The sequence below is a fragment of the Thamnophis sirtalis genome, unplaced genomic scaffold, assembly GCF_051295495.1.
Source record: "Thamnophis sirtalis isolate CommonGarterSnake01/CBP01778 unplaced genomic scaffold, rThaSir2_p1.2 scaffold_4, whole genome shotgun sequence".
NCBI lineage: Eukaryota > Metazoa > Chordata > Lepidosauria > Squamata > Natricidae > Thamnophis > Thamnophis sirtalis.
In genome coordinates, this window is record NW_028261384.1 from 47,392,471 (window position 1) to 47,408,936 (window position 16,466).

The 16,466-nt window shown below is 33.5% G+C and overlaps 1 protein-coding gene across 15 annotated transcripts in view; it reads right to left on the reverse strand.

Moving 5' to 3' along the window:
• THRB (thyroid hormone receptor beta) overlaps positions 1-16,466 on the reverse strand; it is a 173,144-nt gene that overhangs the window by 24,530 nt on the left and 132,148 nt on the right. The window contains exon 1 of one of the 15 annotated variants that reach the window (XM_014075889.2): positions 683-1,049. The exons of the other annotated variants lie outside the window; for them this stretch is intronic. Coding sequence (XP_013931364.1) covers positions 683-1,010 — 328 coding nt within the window. The 5' untranslated portion in view covers positions 1,011-1,049. Of the gene's footprint in view, positions 1-682; positions 1,050-16,466 lie in introns of those variants that run through there. 15 annotated transcript variants of the gene reach the window in all.

Consider the following 16,466-nt stretch of genomic DNA (forward strand, 5'->3'; position numbering starts at 1 on the left):
CTTCAATATTGTATAGAAATTATTTATTTAGAATTATTCTCTTATTCCCTATTAACTGCACCACCAACCCAACTGTTTGGTCAATTGGATGAGAAAGTAAAGTTACACTTCATTTTTGTAACAGTTTTTCCTCTGAACTGTTTTATATTGTAAATATAAATTTTATTTTTATATTATAAAATCCAATGATTAGCATTTTATGCAAATTAACAGTGGCATGGCAACTTTTGCACACATAATGAGAACTAAAGATGTTAAATAGGCAGTGGTCACTTAAGAGATGAAGACACAGAAGACCATACATTTTACAAACCACAAATTAATTGCCTGTTAAAAGAAACTTTAATTCATTCAAACCACTTACAAATGAATAGCATGGTAGGCTGGCAGTTTGAAAATATTGTTCACATATAAAATGCTTCCTGATATTAATGTAAAAATGCCTGCATGTAATTATCATTTATCATGCTTCAAAATAAAGCCATTTCAAAAATCACCTAGCAACATCTGTTGCTACTGCTTCCAATTCTAGACAGGCAGTCTTACACCTCTACGCATCTAACTCAGAAAAGTATGCTTTTTCTTCTGTAAAGAATTATATGCAAATAGATGTTATTGAGCTCTTTCTCTTCCCCCACCCTGTTTTTTGCTCTTATTAAGAAATGACAAAATTTTCCCCTACCTTTTTTCTGAGAGAAGGCTGGTGAATGCACTTGAGAAAAAGTAGGCTTTTCTTCAGTGAAATATTCAGTTGGGTTGTATTGATGCAGGGCCATGTCCATGTCAGAATACTCGCTCTTAAAAACGTTTCCAGGGTAACTATAGGTATAAGGCTGATTCACCGCCCAGGCCTGTTCCATATATATGTTGTTATTGTGCAGGACCTGAGCATCACAACTGCTGTAACTCTGACTATCTTCGATATAAGTGCAATAATCCGAAGGCTGCATGTAGCAGTTGCTGTTGGCAGCTGAGTGAGCTTCATAAATTTCTTGCACGCAATAGTTCATTTTGTTATCCTCTCTCAGCCTATACTCTACATATGCGTGCACACATTCACATGCATATATACTCGATGTGCATATGCATGGAACAAGAAAGTAGGGAACAGATGCACGGCACTGAGAAAGAGAACAGTAAAACTGTATGCTTAACTTTAGAACAGCCAATGACTGGCTAATACCCTCTTTATATTAGGGATGGATGGAGAACTGCCCTATGAGTCCCATATATTGGAAAGCAGATTTATGACAGTCAAATGTCTTAATCTGTGACTGCATGCTAATTCCTAGGGAAGATACCGCTTACTCTTGGCCCTCTGGCAAAGAAGCAATGTCCAGTCCACCCCACTTTTGGGGGTGAATGATTACTTTATAAAACCAGTTCCATTGCCTTTCACTAAGATGATAAAATTATTGCTAAGGGAAGACTTTAACTATGCCTCTAGCACTATCAATTTAAGTGTGAGCAACAGAAAGAACACTTAGGCAATCCTAAGGACGATATGCTGAAAATCCAAAAATCAATAACCCTGCTTTTCAGCATTAATTGAAAAATCCTAAAGGGCAATACTGATGACACCAGCAGTAAGTCTGTGTTTTAAACAAAACTTTAGTGTCTAAATCTGTCATCTACTTTACTGTATTGATTTTGATTGGCAGAATTATCTGAGTGGACCTTTCCTGCCTTATACATACTTAGGTCAAACTCCCTGCTGCTTGGTAATTTAACACATTTGCAAGAAAGCAGATTTCTCAGACTTCACTGACTTTAATAGATGTGTTATTGAATTCAACAGGTGGGAAATTACAAAACAGGCCTTCTTAATCAGCAAGTAGACTACTGCTTACAAATTAAAGTTAAGCTTAATTGGTTTTCCAGTTGTATTTCATTAAATTGCTTTCTTCCCAGTGTGAGCTGTTTCTGCATCTGTTTCATTCACATGTGCCTTAATAATTATTATTTAATAATTAGATAAACTCTTCCCAACTTTAAAAATGTTTTATATTTATTTTACACTTTCATATAACAAATATTCAAAATAATGCTAGCAGACTCACTCACTTGGCCATACATTTTATTTATTGGTTTCATTTATTTATTTATTTGTTGCTCGTCTTGTTTCAAACAACTCTGGGCAATAAATCCATTTGAATGATAGACTATTTTTTGGTATACAGGCTGTGTATTGCATATGTAAGTTTAGGTTACATAACTCTTTGAGGGGGATGGGCGGTTTAGAAATATGAAATATAAACAAAAAATTAATTACTGGCAAAAAATAATCTTTCATTGTATTTTTTAATTTCAATATGTTAAATTTATAACCACTAATTTGGAAACTAGTCCATTTAAAAATCATTAATATCTTCAAAAGGAGTCATTTACAAGCACAAAAAATGACAGCATATTAAATAGGAGCATTGAAATAGGATTGTCCTGCATATTTAAACAAACTATTGCTTATAAAAGTAATTTCTCACTACCCCCAACCCACAATACAATAACTGGTATTCAACAAGATCTACCTTGCAAGTTATAAAAACATAAAACCATAAAATGCTGAAAGTGAATCAGCAGCATGCATTCAATGGTTGGATATTTGTGTGTAATACATACATTAGATAAGGAAATTTTTTCAGGCATTTCGCTTGACAAGCAAAGTTTAATTAATTCCATTAATTAATGGAAGGTTAAAGTTACTTCATAATAATGTATATTAAATTTCCTTATGATATCTTAGGGATCTAATAGGGTTTTATTTTAGCTAGATTGTGTAACACATTTATAAATAATCAGCAGGCAGAAAATTATGAACTGAAAATATTTCCAAATTCCAAACAATTTATACTAACTTTTATTTTCTGCTTTAATGCAACACAAATGTTTTCCGTAATCTAGACAAAACATAATAAAGTAATAGTATATCATATATTCAAGCGATGATTTTCAATCTAACCTGGGTTAGGATATAGCAGATGGCTAACCTTTTCCAGACTGAGTGCCCAAAGCATGCAGGCACGTGTGCGAATGCGGTGCATGTGCACTAACCACCAAAATGCAATTTGCGTGCAGCCCCGGAGATATGCCCCACTCATGTGCATGTGCCCCCTGCACATACTTGCCCCCCTACATGTGCCCCAGAACCCGCGCATGGATGACAGAGACCCAAAAAATAGCTGGCCGGCGGGAGGTGTGCACAGATATACAGCAGAGCTGAAGTGGTGCAATGGCTCGCATGCCCACAGAGAGGGTGCTGTGTGCTCTGGCACACGTGCCATAGGTTTGCCATCACAGGAATAGAGGATAGCCCATTCCCACATAGTTCATTGTAATTTTGTGGGTCCCACACACACATATACATATACCCATAAGACACTGTTAACTAATTCTCCTTTCTCTGGCTGGGCAAGAGTTCATTTTTCTAAGCAAACAGCCACTGGAGTTGACAAATCTCTTTCTTATTACATTTTAGGAAGAAACTCAAAGATATTTAATTAACTGTTAATTATTTCATCATGTTTTAAATATATTAATATGTATTTTAATTGCTTTAGAAGCTACTATTTAGTAACTTGTTTTTGTTGCATTTGGTTTTTAAATTATATTACTAGCCAAATAGAAATATTCCATATAGGTAAATAAATGCAACTAATAAACTTCAATGTAAATTTATTTTCAAGGAAAACAAACTCAACTGAATGGCCATCTGGCAGTAGCAATGCACAGATTGTGAGCAAAGAAAATCTATGGATAGTATAAAAATGGGACACTTATAGCAATAATGAATTATAGCACTGCTTGGAACTGTGTGAAAGAAAATCAATGTTGTTTAGAAATAAAATATTTTGAGAAACTTCCAGTGAAATAGGCTTTGTCATTCTATAAGATCTTTAAAAAGTAAGAACTGTGAACTGAAATTAATTGTACTATTTTATATTAGCATTTATAGTTCTACTGCACTATCCATTTTATACTAATTCTATATACTGTCTCTATATAATAACCATTTGTAATAAAATAAAAGATGGAATACTTTATTCTTAACAAATGAAATGATGTTGAATATAAACTGCATGAAAATAATTAACCCCTTTGCTTATTGAAATAAAACATTACTGCAAAAGAAAATGAAAGTTGAATTACATTATTTTTATTGAAACACAGAATGAAAATTTTACACTACTTTTAAAAACAATGTTGATGAGTTTAGTTCAGCAATAGCAATTTATGTGAATACGTCATTATTTGAAGGGAAATCAATAGCTAAAATATATTTCTCCAATTTGAGTTATGTTCTCTGATGCTGTAATTTCTTGGCCATTAATTTTTTAAAAAAACCATTTAAACAATTGCTATATTTTCCACTTTTTTTGCAGGAAGGAGCAATAAGATTATAGGAAGAAATAGATTTTTAATAAATTACTCATTTAAAACATTTACTTGGAAAAACAAGTGTTTTTTTAAATTAGGATATTTAGCACCACAGAACAGTTATAAAAATATACCAGACTACACTGCCATTATTAAATTATCATATCATATTCATGATAAATTGCCTGAACATATTTTAAAATGTGCCCCGTAACCTAGATGGCAGCATTACAGATATTTTGAACTATTTATGGCTAAACTATTAGATTTTGCAGGAGTGTAATATGACAATGAAGAGGATTTTTACAAAGGGGTGGAATGGGGGTTGAAGCAATGCAGGAATCTGTATCCAGCAGTGTCTCTTTTACACAAATGGATTTCAGTGCTTGCCAGAGATGTACAGTATCACCAATTATTTTTTGTAAGGATGTGAAATAAAAATAAAACTACAAAGAAAGTTAAAAAAATTATTCACAGAATTTGCCCACTACTGATTTCTGATTGCTTTGACCTACAGGAAATAATTAATTGATTTCAAGAGCAATGAGTTAACATCTTATTTACAGCTACAGTTAAATTGTGTTGGTTGTGATTCAATATAAGTGTGATGGATTATTATTATTGTAATTAATTGCAATTGTAATTCCAAGAATTTAAGATAACATAGACCATTTTTCTTTCATTGTATTCTCATAAAAACTCTGTGCAACAGAGTAAAGTGGGAAACAGCAATTATCCACAATTAGCAGTGAGCACAACGACAAAATATGGATTTGAAACAGGATTCTGATTCACATCTTGGAATAGGTTTCTTTTGTTTGATATGTATTCTCTAAAACCAGATGTCAACTTTTACGTATTGGGCTGTTTCTAACCATTGTAATAAATAATCTCAGGTTTAAATTCTAATATTAATTCTTTTATATATCTAAATTTCTTTCAAAGATTTTCTATATATCCAAGAAAAATAATTTACTGAAACATAGGTCTGGCTCCTCCACAAAGACAACAGTTATGGAAACAGGTTTTCAGTGTTAAAATATTCACAGCTGGCAAACTATCACCTATGTTACCTACCTATGTAAGCATTTTTGTTTTGAGTTTGGTACTGGTTATTTTGAGCTTGTTCAATGGCTAAAATTGTAACAGTTCCTCTTCACAAGCTCAAATGTGAGCAAGATTATTCCTTGGCAATATTGACTATATTAAATTTAGTATAGTTGCAAGAATCCCTTCCTTATCTCCCTAATGAAAAATAGGGAATAAAACAAGCTACCTCACCATTATTTAAAGGAAAGATTAGAGACAGCAAACCTGCCTGCTTGTAAAATGAAGGAATGTGACAGTTAATGAAGAATCCTGGCTCTATCAAGTCTATGCTTCAGCTACGAGAATTATGCAGAAAACATACAGGCCAGATCAAAGAATGGATTTCTGCTCAATTAAAGCACAATTAATTGTTCAGAAACATATCCTTTGACATCTGGACTGCATGTTTTCTACACCATTATCTTAAGCAGAACCAGAAGCTTGTTAGAGCCAGGATTCTTCATTAACTGTCATTCCATATTTGGGGTTGCAATTCAGTATCATGTCTATATCTGGCCAACATGAGACTGATCTATCTACTAATACACTACATTTACTTAAAGGCAAGTTTGACTAAAATCCATGAGAATTGCATTTTGGGGTTTGGCTTGGCCTATGATGATCACAGTTTCCCAGCCGAAACTATGATTAAGTCTGTTCATATGTTGGAAAATTAAAAAGTTTTCATCATTTTATCAAGCCAAGCCCAAAAACGCTAGAAAATTCCTGGAAGCTTGGCACAAAATAGCCATCTATAGACAGGTAGACATAAAAAAGTGACAATCAACAAGCCAATAAGAAAACAAAAAGACCAAAACACGTCCCCATTAGCCATAAACATCCAGATGATCTTAGATTAATACCAAGACTGACATCAGACTAACAATAAAGAAGTAAATAAGACTCCAATCAAGGATATGCCAAAGAAGCTAATATTAAACAGTTCAACCAAAAAATCTCCAAAATTACTTCTACCAACACTGACAGGGCAAGCCACTAGAATATAAACTGACAGCAAACCACAGTCCTTAGGAGTACTGTTGATGTTACCTAGGTTGGTTAATGAAACATCTGCAAAAAAATTAACCAAGCTCAGAGAGCACCAAGGACCTCTGAAGCAGATCTGAGTTTGCAGTATTGATATAGATTCTGATATAGTCATTTTTCTCTATAAGGTAGTGTTAGCCCTTCAAGAGATTCTAAATAAGAAGTACCAACCATGAATATTAACACTACTTATTTTGTAAGGTTACAGTAATAGAACTTTCCTGTAACTCTGAAAATAGTCCTCCTCTCCTTTTCTTTTACTTTTCAGAAGACCAGAAAGGGTCCCTTCTGAGACACTTCTCTTGCCAATTGGCTCATAGATCATATATTGTCCTGCTAAGCATATACTAAACAGAGAAGATATGTATTTATCTAATGATTTATGTATCTGAAAATAAATCTAATATTTATCTAATGATCACTCTATCTGAAGCTGCCAACCTCATTTATGATTTGCAATAATCAGTCAGTTCAATATGTAGCTTCCTATGTCTTCTTGTAGCTGTCAGAAGAGGAAGGAAAGTTCAAAGTTCAGGCACTATAAAGAGAATGTATATCGATATATCTATATATAGATATACACACTCTCATATAGTCTGTATCTCTCATATATACTTGCATCTATGTATGTACAGCCAGGGGAATGGACAGATAGGTGGCAGTTAGTTTGCAGCAAAAATATGGATATGGTGAATTACTTAGAAGCAGGGGTGGGTTCCTGCCGGTTCTAATCGGTTCGGTAGAAGAGGTTCGTCAAATCTACCGTACCGGTTAGAAGAGGTTCCACCGGTGAACCCGGAAGTAAGTTCCAGAACACCTGCCCCATCCCTATCGCTCACTCGCTCTACCTGTTACGTCGCAGCTCGCTCGCTCTCCTGCCTGTCCGCACTAAACTAGCCCAGCCCGCCACTCGGGCTGGAGTCGACCCGCCTGCCTCTAACACCCGTTTAAAAGCATGACACCAATGGTCAACATTCCTCTTTTGAAAAGAGTCTTTCTCTTTTGAAAAGAGTCTTTCTCATTCCTGAGCAGCTGCCGCATTGCGCTTGATGATCGGGTCCTCCCTTCACTTCGCCTTCCAGCAGCTTGTTGCTTCCCTCAGGTAAGCAACTAAGCACGAGGGGGGGCAGTGGCGAGAGGCTAGTGTATGCGCTTGTGTGCGCCGCGTGGCCAAAAGGGGAGTGATGGTGGGGGAAGCTAGCATATGCCAGCCCGCAGGGTTCGCATGGGAAAGCCTTTCCACGTGAAAGCCGTGGGCTGGCGTATGCTGCATGGCCAAAAGGAGGTGGGCGGTGGTGGCGGGAGGCTAGTGTATGCCAGCTTGCGGCTTTCACGAGGAAAGGCCTGCAGGCCTTGCTTGCGAAAGCCGCGAGCTGGTGTATGCCATGTGGCCGAAAGGGGCACGGCAGCGGCAGGAGAAGGTAGAGTATGCCAGCCTGCAGCCGAAATGTGGGCGGCGGCAGCAAGCTAGCATATGCCAGCCGTGAGTTGACATACGCCACATGGCCAAAAGGGGGTTTCCTGCTACCACTCCCCCCCAGTCCCCAGCCTCGCCTGGCTGCCTAAGCCTGCCAGGCGGCGGGCCTAAGTGACCCAGTTGTCCCTTGTCTCTTCAGTCCAGCTTACCTGCTGCCTCGTCACCTGCCTGCTCCCTGCTGCATCCATCGCATTGGAGAACAGCTGATTCCGCCTGCTGGTTAAGTGACCCATTTTTTCTTTTATGCTTTTAATGTTTTTTTTAAGAATATTTTACTTATTGTGTATAGAATTTTTTAAAATGTTTTATTTAAAAGTATTGAGTATATATATATTTTAAATGATTTATTTTAAATTATTGTGTGTAGAATACTTTTAACTGGTTTTAAATTATTGTGTGTGGAATACTTTTAACTGGTTTTATTTTAAATTATTGTCTGTAGAATACTTTAAAATGGTTTTATTTTAAATTATTGTGTGGAGAATATTTTAAAATGGTTTTATTTTAAATTACTATGTGTGGAATACTTTAAAATGGTTTTATTTTAAATTATTGTGTGTGGAATACTTTAAAATGGTTTTATTTTAAATTATTGTTGGTAGAATTGTCTTAGACTATTTTTAAAAAATATTCAATCAACAATAAATTAAAATAAACCATTTAAAATATTCTATCCTCAATACATTTTAAAGTATTGTGGATAGAATATTTTTAAATGGTTTATTTTAATTTATTATGTATAGAATTTTTAAAATGGTTTTATTTTAATTTATTGTGTATAGAATATTTTTAATGGATTTATTTTAATTTATTGTGTATAGAATATTTTTAAATGGTTTTTAAGGATTTTTTATTATTACTTATAGAATATCTTTTTATTTATTTATTTATTGTTTATAGAATATGTTTATTACAAGAAATGTTATTCCTTTTTGCAAATGTTTTATTTGTGATGCAATATGTTGCTTTTAAGTGTGCAGGTTGGTGCATGGTTTATATGTCTCAAAGTGGCTGCTTTTCTATGGGCAGGACAGGTTGGTGCAAGGCAGTTTTGCTAGATTTTGTGTGTTTCTGTGTGATACCTGGTTGTTTAGGTAATTGTGAGGTTGTTCCTGGTTCTGTGAGCTTCCTGGCAATATCCTTTATAATTTCCCACAATGCCTTGATGGTTTTTATTCCAGTGGCTTTGTCTTTCCTGTCCTTAGGGTTTCGGGGGAAATTGTTATTTTTTGGTGTTTTCCTGGCACTGTCATAGTTTGTGTGTGTGTAATGTCCTGCAGGTATCTACACATTAATAATGATCAAGTACTAATAATATTTCCTTAAACATTTTAGTGACCTTTTCTTATATAATTGGTGTTTTCTTTCATACTTTCAGATTTCTAATTTCTGTTTCTGTTAGTTAACAATCGATAAAACAAATTCCAAAGTAGTCGAAGCCTTCTTGATTTTAATTGTCAATTTATTCATTCTTGCACATTCTAATATTTATTCATTTTCATATCTCTGTTTTTCCACTGTTCTGCAAACATAATTCCATCAGCTGTCAAATGTGTAAAATTAAATATGTATTGTATTCCCTCTGAAATGCCCAACCAAATATTACTGGTTTTAAATCCATATCTTGCTTTACCATTGCTTCTAACCATGACACCACTAACTCTTGAATAGCTACTTGGTCTGTCCTAAGTACTGAACCTAATTCATATATTTTTGTTTTTTGAACTGAGGAATAAATTTCAGAAAAATAAATCTGTATTGCTCTGTGAATCTACTTATGACATTCATTCTTGATCTAACTTCTTAGATGAAAAACTACATATTTTCTGTTTGCTGGAGGACATTCTTCCTGAAAAGATTGTACATTGTTGGGTGAAAACAGAGGTCTCTTCTGTTATCTGTAGTGTAGTTCCTCAGCTTACAACCACAATCGAGTCCAATGTTGTTTTATTTCTTCTGCAGTTAGTATTATTTAATAGGCTAAAGAGGCAACAGAGTATGACCACTAGGACAGTCATCTCTCCTATGTAAGTAGCTGTTTTATTGCTTTGTGTGCTTGTTTCATCCTTAATATAGTAGTGCAAGCAATTAAAGTCTTCCTTTCTCTATCTCTTTGTGCAGGCCATTCATGGAGCAAGGTAGTCAGTGGGTGACTTCAACACACAAAAGGACAGTAATCTTCCTTTTCTATTATTTTGTATGCTGGTTTCATCCCAATGCAGTGCATGCAATGAAAGAGTTAATTTCTGTGTCTCTTCTTTGTACAAGCCATTCATTGGAGTCAGTGATATTGAAGACTGGCAAGGACAGACATCTTCCTTCTGTAAGTAGCTCTTTTATTGTTTTGTGTATTTATTTTAATCTTATTTAAGTAGTAAGTACACAAAATATTAAATTTCCTTTTTTATATCTTTTTGTAGATCATCCATTGGGGCAAAGAATTCAGTGACATTGTCTTGGCTACTCCCACCCAGCCACTCACATCTGGTCACTTGACTGCCAAGCCACTCCCACTGGTCACATGGCTGGCAAGTCACTCCCACCCGTCAAATGGCCAGCAAGCCACTCCCACAAAGCAAGCCACACCTACAGAAGATGTTCCAAAAATTTTTGAAACCCACCACTTCTTAGAAGGCACCCTCCTAGTCCTTTGGGCTGTAAAGGCAATTGGGGAAAATGTACTTTCAGTCTTGCGAGTTTCTGTTAAGATAATTTTGCAATAAAATAGAAGTAACTCATCTTTCTGGACTATCTTGCAAGATTTATAGCAATCTTGAAATCTGCTACTCTTTTACAAAAAGAGGGAGAACATCCCTCTAGAAATTTTAGGAATGGCTTCTAATCCCAAGAGACTCCTCTTATCCAGACATTTTCCTGACTAGAGTCCTTCTATCTGTCTTGCAAAGTCATTCCCACATACCATTATAATGTATCATCTCCTTTTCTCTGGTATTCATATGTCATAATCAGTCAATAGATTCAGGGTCATTCCCCACCCAGGGATTCTATATGAATTAAATCAAAAGGAACAGGGAGGAAAAGGATAAAAGGTTTTTTTAATGAAATGCTTTTCAGAGCACTGATGAGATACTAGACATTTTTGTGAACATAATGCCTATCTGTAAAATGGCCTTCATTCAAGATACGTAACTGAACAGTGCTCAAGTAAAAAATGTCCTATGAAGAGACTTCATAGTCAAGCACAATTCTTTCTGCACCATGTTAATTGTCTGTCTTCTGTCCCTTTTGCAAAGATCAAAAAGATAGAAGTAGCATTCTCTAAAACCTGAGAGGTCTTCTTTCTCCAGGCTAGAATTAATTGCTCCGGACATATTTAAGTGGTTTTTTTTAATTTAACAAACTTAATTCCACAATAGCAGTAATGATCTTGAATTTATATTTTTCAGATTTGCTTTCCTGTTTTCATGAAATGTCATCAGTATAACATACAGTATATTTATTTTAACCAACTTTGTTCTGTTCTGAATTGAATTAGCTCTTTCAAAATGGTACAATGCTTTTGCTTGACAAAAAATGAAAGTAATTATTTTGAGATCTGGAAAAATGCAACAGCAAATATTTCAACAACAATAACGAAAAGTTGTCTTGTTAAAAATGATTGCAACCATTAAAATGGATATTTTACTAAGGGTTAATTTGTTTCAAGTGATTCCAATAACTATTGAAAACAAAGTATTAAAGCATTAAACCAGTAACAAATTATATGTGGTCCAATAAAAGAATTAACATCAAAATTTTATAGGACACAAATGGTTGACAGAATGGTTGACAGTTTGCAACTTCAAATTGTTGTTATTACCATGTTTAACTGGAATTACAGAAGAATTGTGACTCATTATGTCCTGACCATTTTTGTCAAGGAAATAAGACATCCAGATGGTCTATATAAATAACCTGGAATGCTACAAATATAAATAAATAATTTTAGAAGATATAATGCACTAATAAGAAATATATGAAAAAATGGGATACAGGAAAAGAATTAGTCCAGATTTAGCTCCACTTTGTTATTAACTGTGAAATGTACATATTCCAAATTTTCCAAATTTAGTTATAGAATTTAGACACATAAATAGAAATGCAAAAGAGGAATTTCAATGAAAAAAGAATATTACATTCATGATAAATATTATGCTTACATAAAATTGACATAAGATGTACTAGCATTGATTTATTACTCCAATTCTGATCACTAAAATAAATAGTTCATTTTCTTCAATTTGCTACGTAAGGATCAGGTACAATCATGATGTATTGATTCAAATATAAGGACTATCAGCTTCACAACATGGCATATACCTGTAAGTCATAATATATGGTAGCAAACTGTAAAAGTCAATAAAATATGATTCATACCACACTAAAACAGTTTTTTAAAGTTGAATTTATTTTCAACCATAGCATTTTTACTAAATGTTACTAAACTGTATATGACCATAAAATATACTGATTTAACTATGTACATAGAAGAATGGTTAACTAAACTTTTGGACAACGTTGTTGTTCTAATGCCAAAAATAACCACGTCTTAAAAATAAATCTGACAAAATTTAATTCACATTAGAAACTATTTTTGGATCCCAAGAATTTATTCATATCTAAAAGATGGAATTATATTTTATATATTTCAGTTATATATGATTTAGAGGGTTTTAAAGTATGGATGAATACTTGAATTTTACTATTTAATTTTATTGTTCATATGAGCACCATGATTCCTGACATTCCTTTATATTTTGTTTAGTATTGATTTTCAATTTTTTAGGATCCATATATTTATATCTATATATATATCTATATTTGTGTATAATCAATCATGAAAAAATTATAATCTAAAGTTATGTAAATTTGTAACTTTTTTTACTCTCCTATGCTTTTTTACTGAACACATTTTCCATATGTGTCTATGTACCAGGTTTTATTAAACTACAACCAAAGTATATAGTTTGATAAGATGATCAAAAAGTGCCCACCTAAGAATTATTATTCAAAGTTATTCAACTTATAAAAAGAGTTAACTAATTCCTTTGCATAATCACAAATTACCTTGATCTGAGTCTCTATTTCTAACTAAGGATACACATTTTATCAAGTTACATTATGAATCTGCACTCAAAAAGTATACAGGATATAGGCAGAAACATTATTTACATTAAATGCAGTATATACATTTAATATGAAACCTTTTCTTCCAATTAAAAATTCAACGCAGTTGCTAATTTTAGAGAAATGTTAAGGACTAAGTCTAAGACTTCCAGATGCATATTATCCTAAGAACTCAGCTTATATTTCCCTGGACATGTTTTTTGTAGGACCACTGTAAATACAAGGACATTGTATATTACATAAAGCTCCTTTTGCTTGCTTGCAAAGTTATTTATTATTGTAGGATTTTAATGCATAGAAGTTGTGGCAAGCAAGAACTTTTGCCTGCATTCTTGAATAAACATCTGAGTTTCAGATGCAACAACAGTATACTTGCTATGAAACTATTTATGCAAATCTATTTATGCACCACCATAAAAATATAGTCTGATCATTTCAATCCTCTGTCAAAGGTGGATACCAATTAATTATTTTTCACTTTTCATCTGTGTTAAATATAATGAGCATATTGTACCAGACTTTTTTGTCCATGCTCATCTTTCTTTTCTCTTTCTTAGAATGCAAAAAGGGTTGCCAACTAAAAGCCATTTTATATATCTAAATTATTCCAGAACAAAAAAATAACATGTTTTAAAAGCATGCAAATCAAGACTGAAAATGTTAAGACATAAAGGATAATATAAGTACCATGTAATTTATATATACTGTACATTAATCTACATATATGAACTTCCCACTAACATGTACATTAAAAGGTACTAAACATTTGTATTAAACATATTCCCTGATAAAAATACAGATAGTTCTTCACTTATAACCACAATTGAGCCCAGAATTTATATTGCGAAGTGAGAAATTTGTTAAGTGAGTTTTGTCCCATTTTACGACTTTTCTTGCCACATTTATTAAGTGAACACTGCAGTTGTTAAATTAGTAACATGGTTGTTAAGTGAATCTGGCTTCCCTACTGACCTTGCTTGTCAAAAGTTCACAAAATATGATCACTTGATCCTAGGACCCTGCAACCATCATAAACATGAACTAATTTTCAAGCATCTGAATGTAAATCACATGACCATGAGGATGCTGCAATGGTCAAATGTGTGAAAAAATGATCACTTTTTTCAATGTCATCATAATTTTGTACGGTCACTAAACACTGTTGTAAGTCAAGGACTACCTGTACTATATTTAACAAGATTATGCAATATAATTAAATATAATAAATATGTAAGGAAGCTTTGAATGTTAATATTCTAAGTATTAAAAGTAGCATATATTATCCAGCAAACAAATGTGATTCAAAAGCCTGCTGGATATTTTTTTTCTCCCCCCCACCCCCAGCTAAGTGCTAATTATTAATAGTTAACAAGACATATTAAAAAATAAGAAAATAGTGACTCAAAATATAAACAGCCTGTGCCATGTGTAATTTTCTCAGTTATTTCACATAAATGGTAATCTAAATAAATTATATGTGTTAATACAAGTTCATGCAATCAAGAATATAACTATGTATACAACGTTCTCATGTAGTTTACAAAGCAAGGAATGCAATTTCTGAAAACCCTTTTATGAAAGAAGCTAACTTTATTTTTTAAATACTGACTTATAGGCACTGCTAGGGGCAATATAGTAAACTGAAGATTGATCCATAAAAAGAGAGTCTGCTCACTATAGTAGGATGAAAAACAAAGAGTAAACAAGTTCTTTGTAATTCCTCTTGGACAAAGAGAGAATTGAAAGTTGCCCAAATTGCCCCTCATGAGAAGACCATAAAACAGAGGTCTTTGGCTGGTTTAGAGCTCTAGAGGAAGGGAAAAGGCATCTTACTCAAACCAAAGTTGGGTTAAAAAGGAAACATATTATTTTCTTTCCTAATTACTTTTGGAAATTGCTCGTTAACGGCTTTTCAGCTATTAAGACCTCCAGATCGACAGGTTTTAGTTTCCCTTCAAGATTGCGTTTACTTCAATCTTTAGCAGATCCAGAAAATTGTGTCTGCCTCTAGTAACAAACTGTTTAAAAGTAGTAACGGAAATGAAATTTTACCATAACAAGACTAAGGCTGCTCTGAAAGTGGATTTAAAAATCCAAATCCTTACAAGAATACGATGGCTAAAGATGTTACACTGGACATACAAAAAAATTATTGTTCTCTGTGGTAACCTTAATTTTTGCTGATATGTTGCAGGATTGAAATGTCATGGCTCTAAGAATTTGTAAGATATGAGATATGGGAAGATTGATATATGTTAAGAGAAGAAGATAATATTAAAATTGTTTATACTTGTGTTGAAGTAATTTCTTTATATGTTTCTTTTTCCTTTACTATATCCTTTTTTATTTTATGAGATTTTTTCCCTTTGTATTAGTTTTTATTAGACTAACTCAAAAGCACCAAAATAAATAAACAAATAGCTAATTTAAGTTTAATGAGATGCAGATGGTTGCCACAGTGCTGTTCAGAACAGTTGTAAAGACTTGGCTCTTCATCCAGATCTTTGGCAAGGGGGAGTAAGATCCCTTGCTTCATTCTATATAATCTATTACGCTTGCCATCTTTTATACTTTACTGATTTTATTGTAATTTTGTTAATTATTATGAGCTGCCAGAGTTGTTGAGAGACGAGCAACAAACATGTTTAATAAATTGTAATTATTTTCATTTCCATGAATCTAAAATGGCCAGCATAATTCTCAGCACTCAATCTGTTTGTTATTGTTGATAAATGTCAAGTGTAAGCTACTTGGATATTTTAAAATAAATATGGATACATATTATTTATAGAAGTACTTTGTCTGTTGTGTACTTACATCATTTTAATGCGATTTTCCAAAACCCAGTTGCAATCTCAAGTTGAAGGCCTCGAAATTTATGAGGCATACATATAGCCTAATCACAAATTAAACAGTTATTAGCTAATTAGACTGTTTATCACTTGATAACACTTTAATTCATCGCTTTTGACGTAAAAAGGTTTTCTTCATTTATTCAAGGATACCGGATATACTTCTGTAACCTACATTAAAAGCCACCCTGGACTTGCTTGGCATCAACTGACTGTCTTTACTAAGATGTTAAAGCGATCAGCACCTGACATCTGTTACTGGAGGCATTCTGAGGTAAAGGACCAACAAATCGAAATAAATTAGACCAGTTTAACTTTTGGATGAGGTGATCCCCTTAGTGACGTTATAATCTATGCTCCTGATGTTGCACAAGGGTTTAAGAAGAACAATATTTCATACTTCTCTTTAAAGTACCACATCCTAAGTTTTTTTTCCCTAAACAAGGTACAAACAGTACATATTCCAATTAAAATAAAATGTAAGCCACCACTTCCTTTTC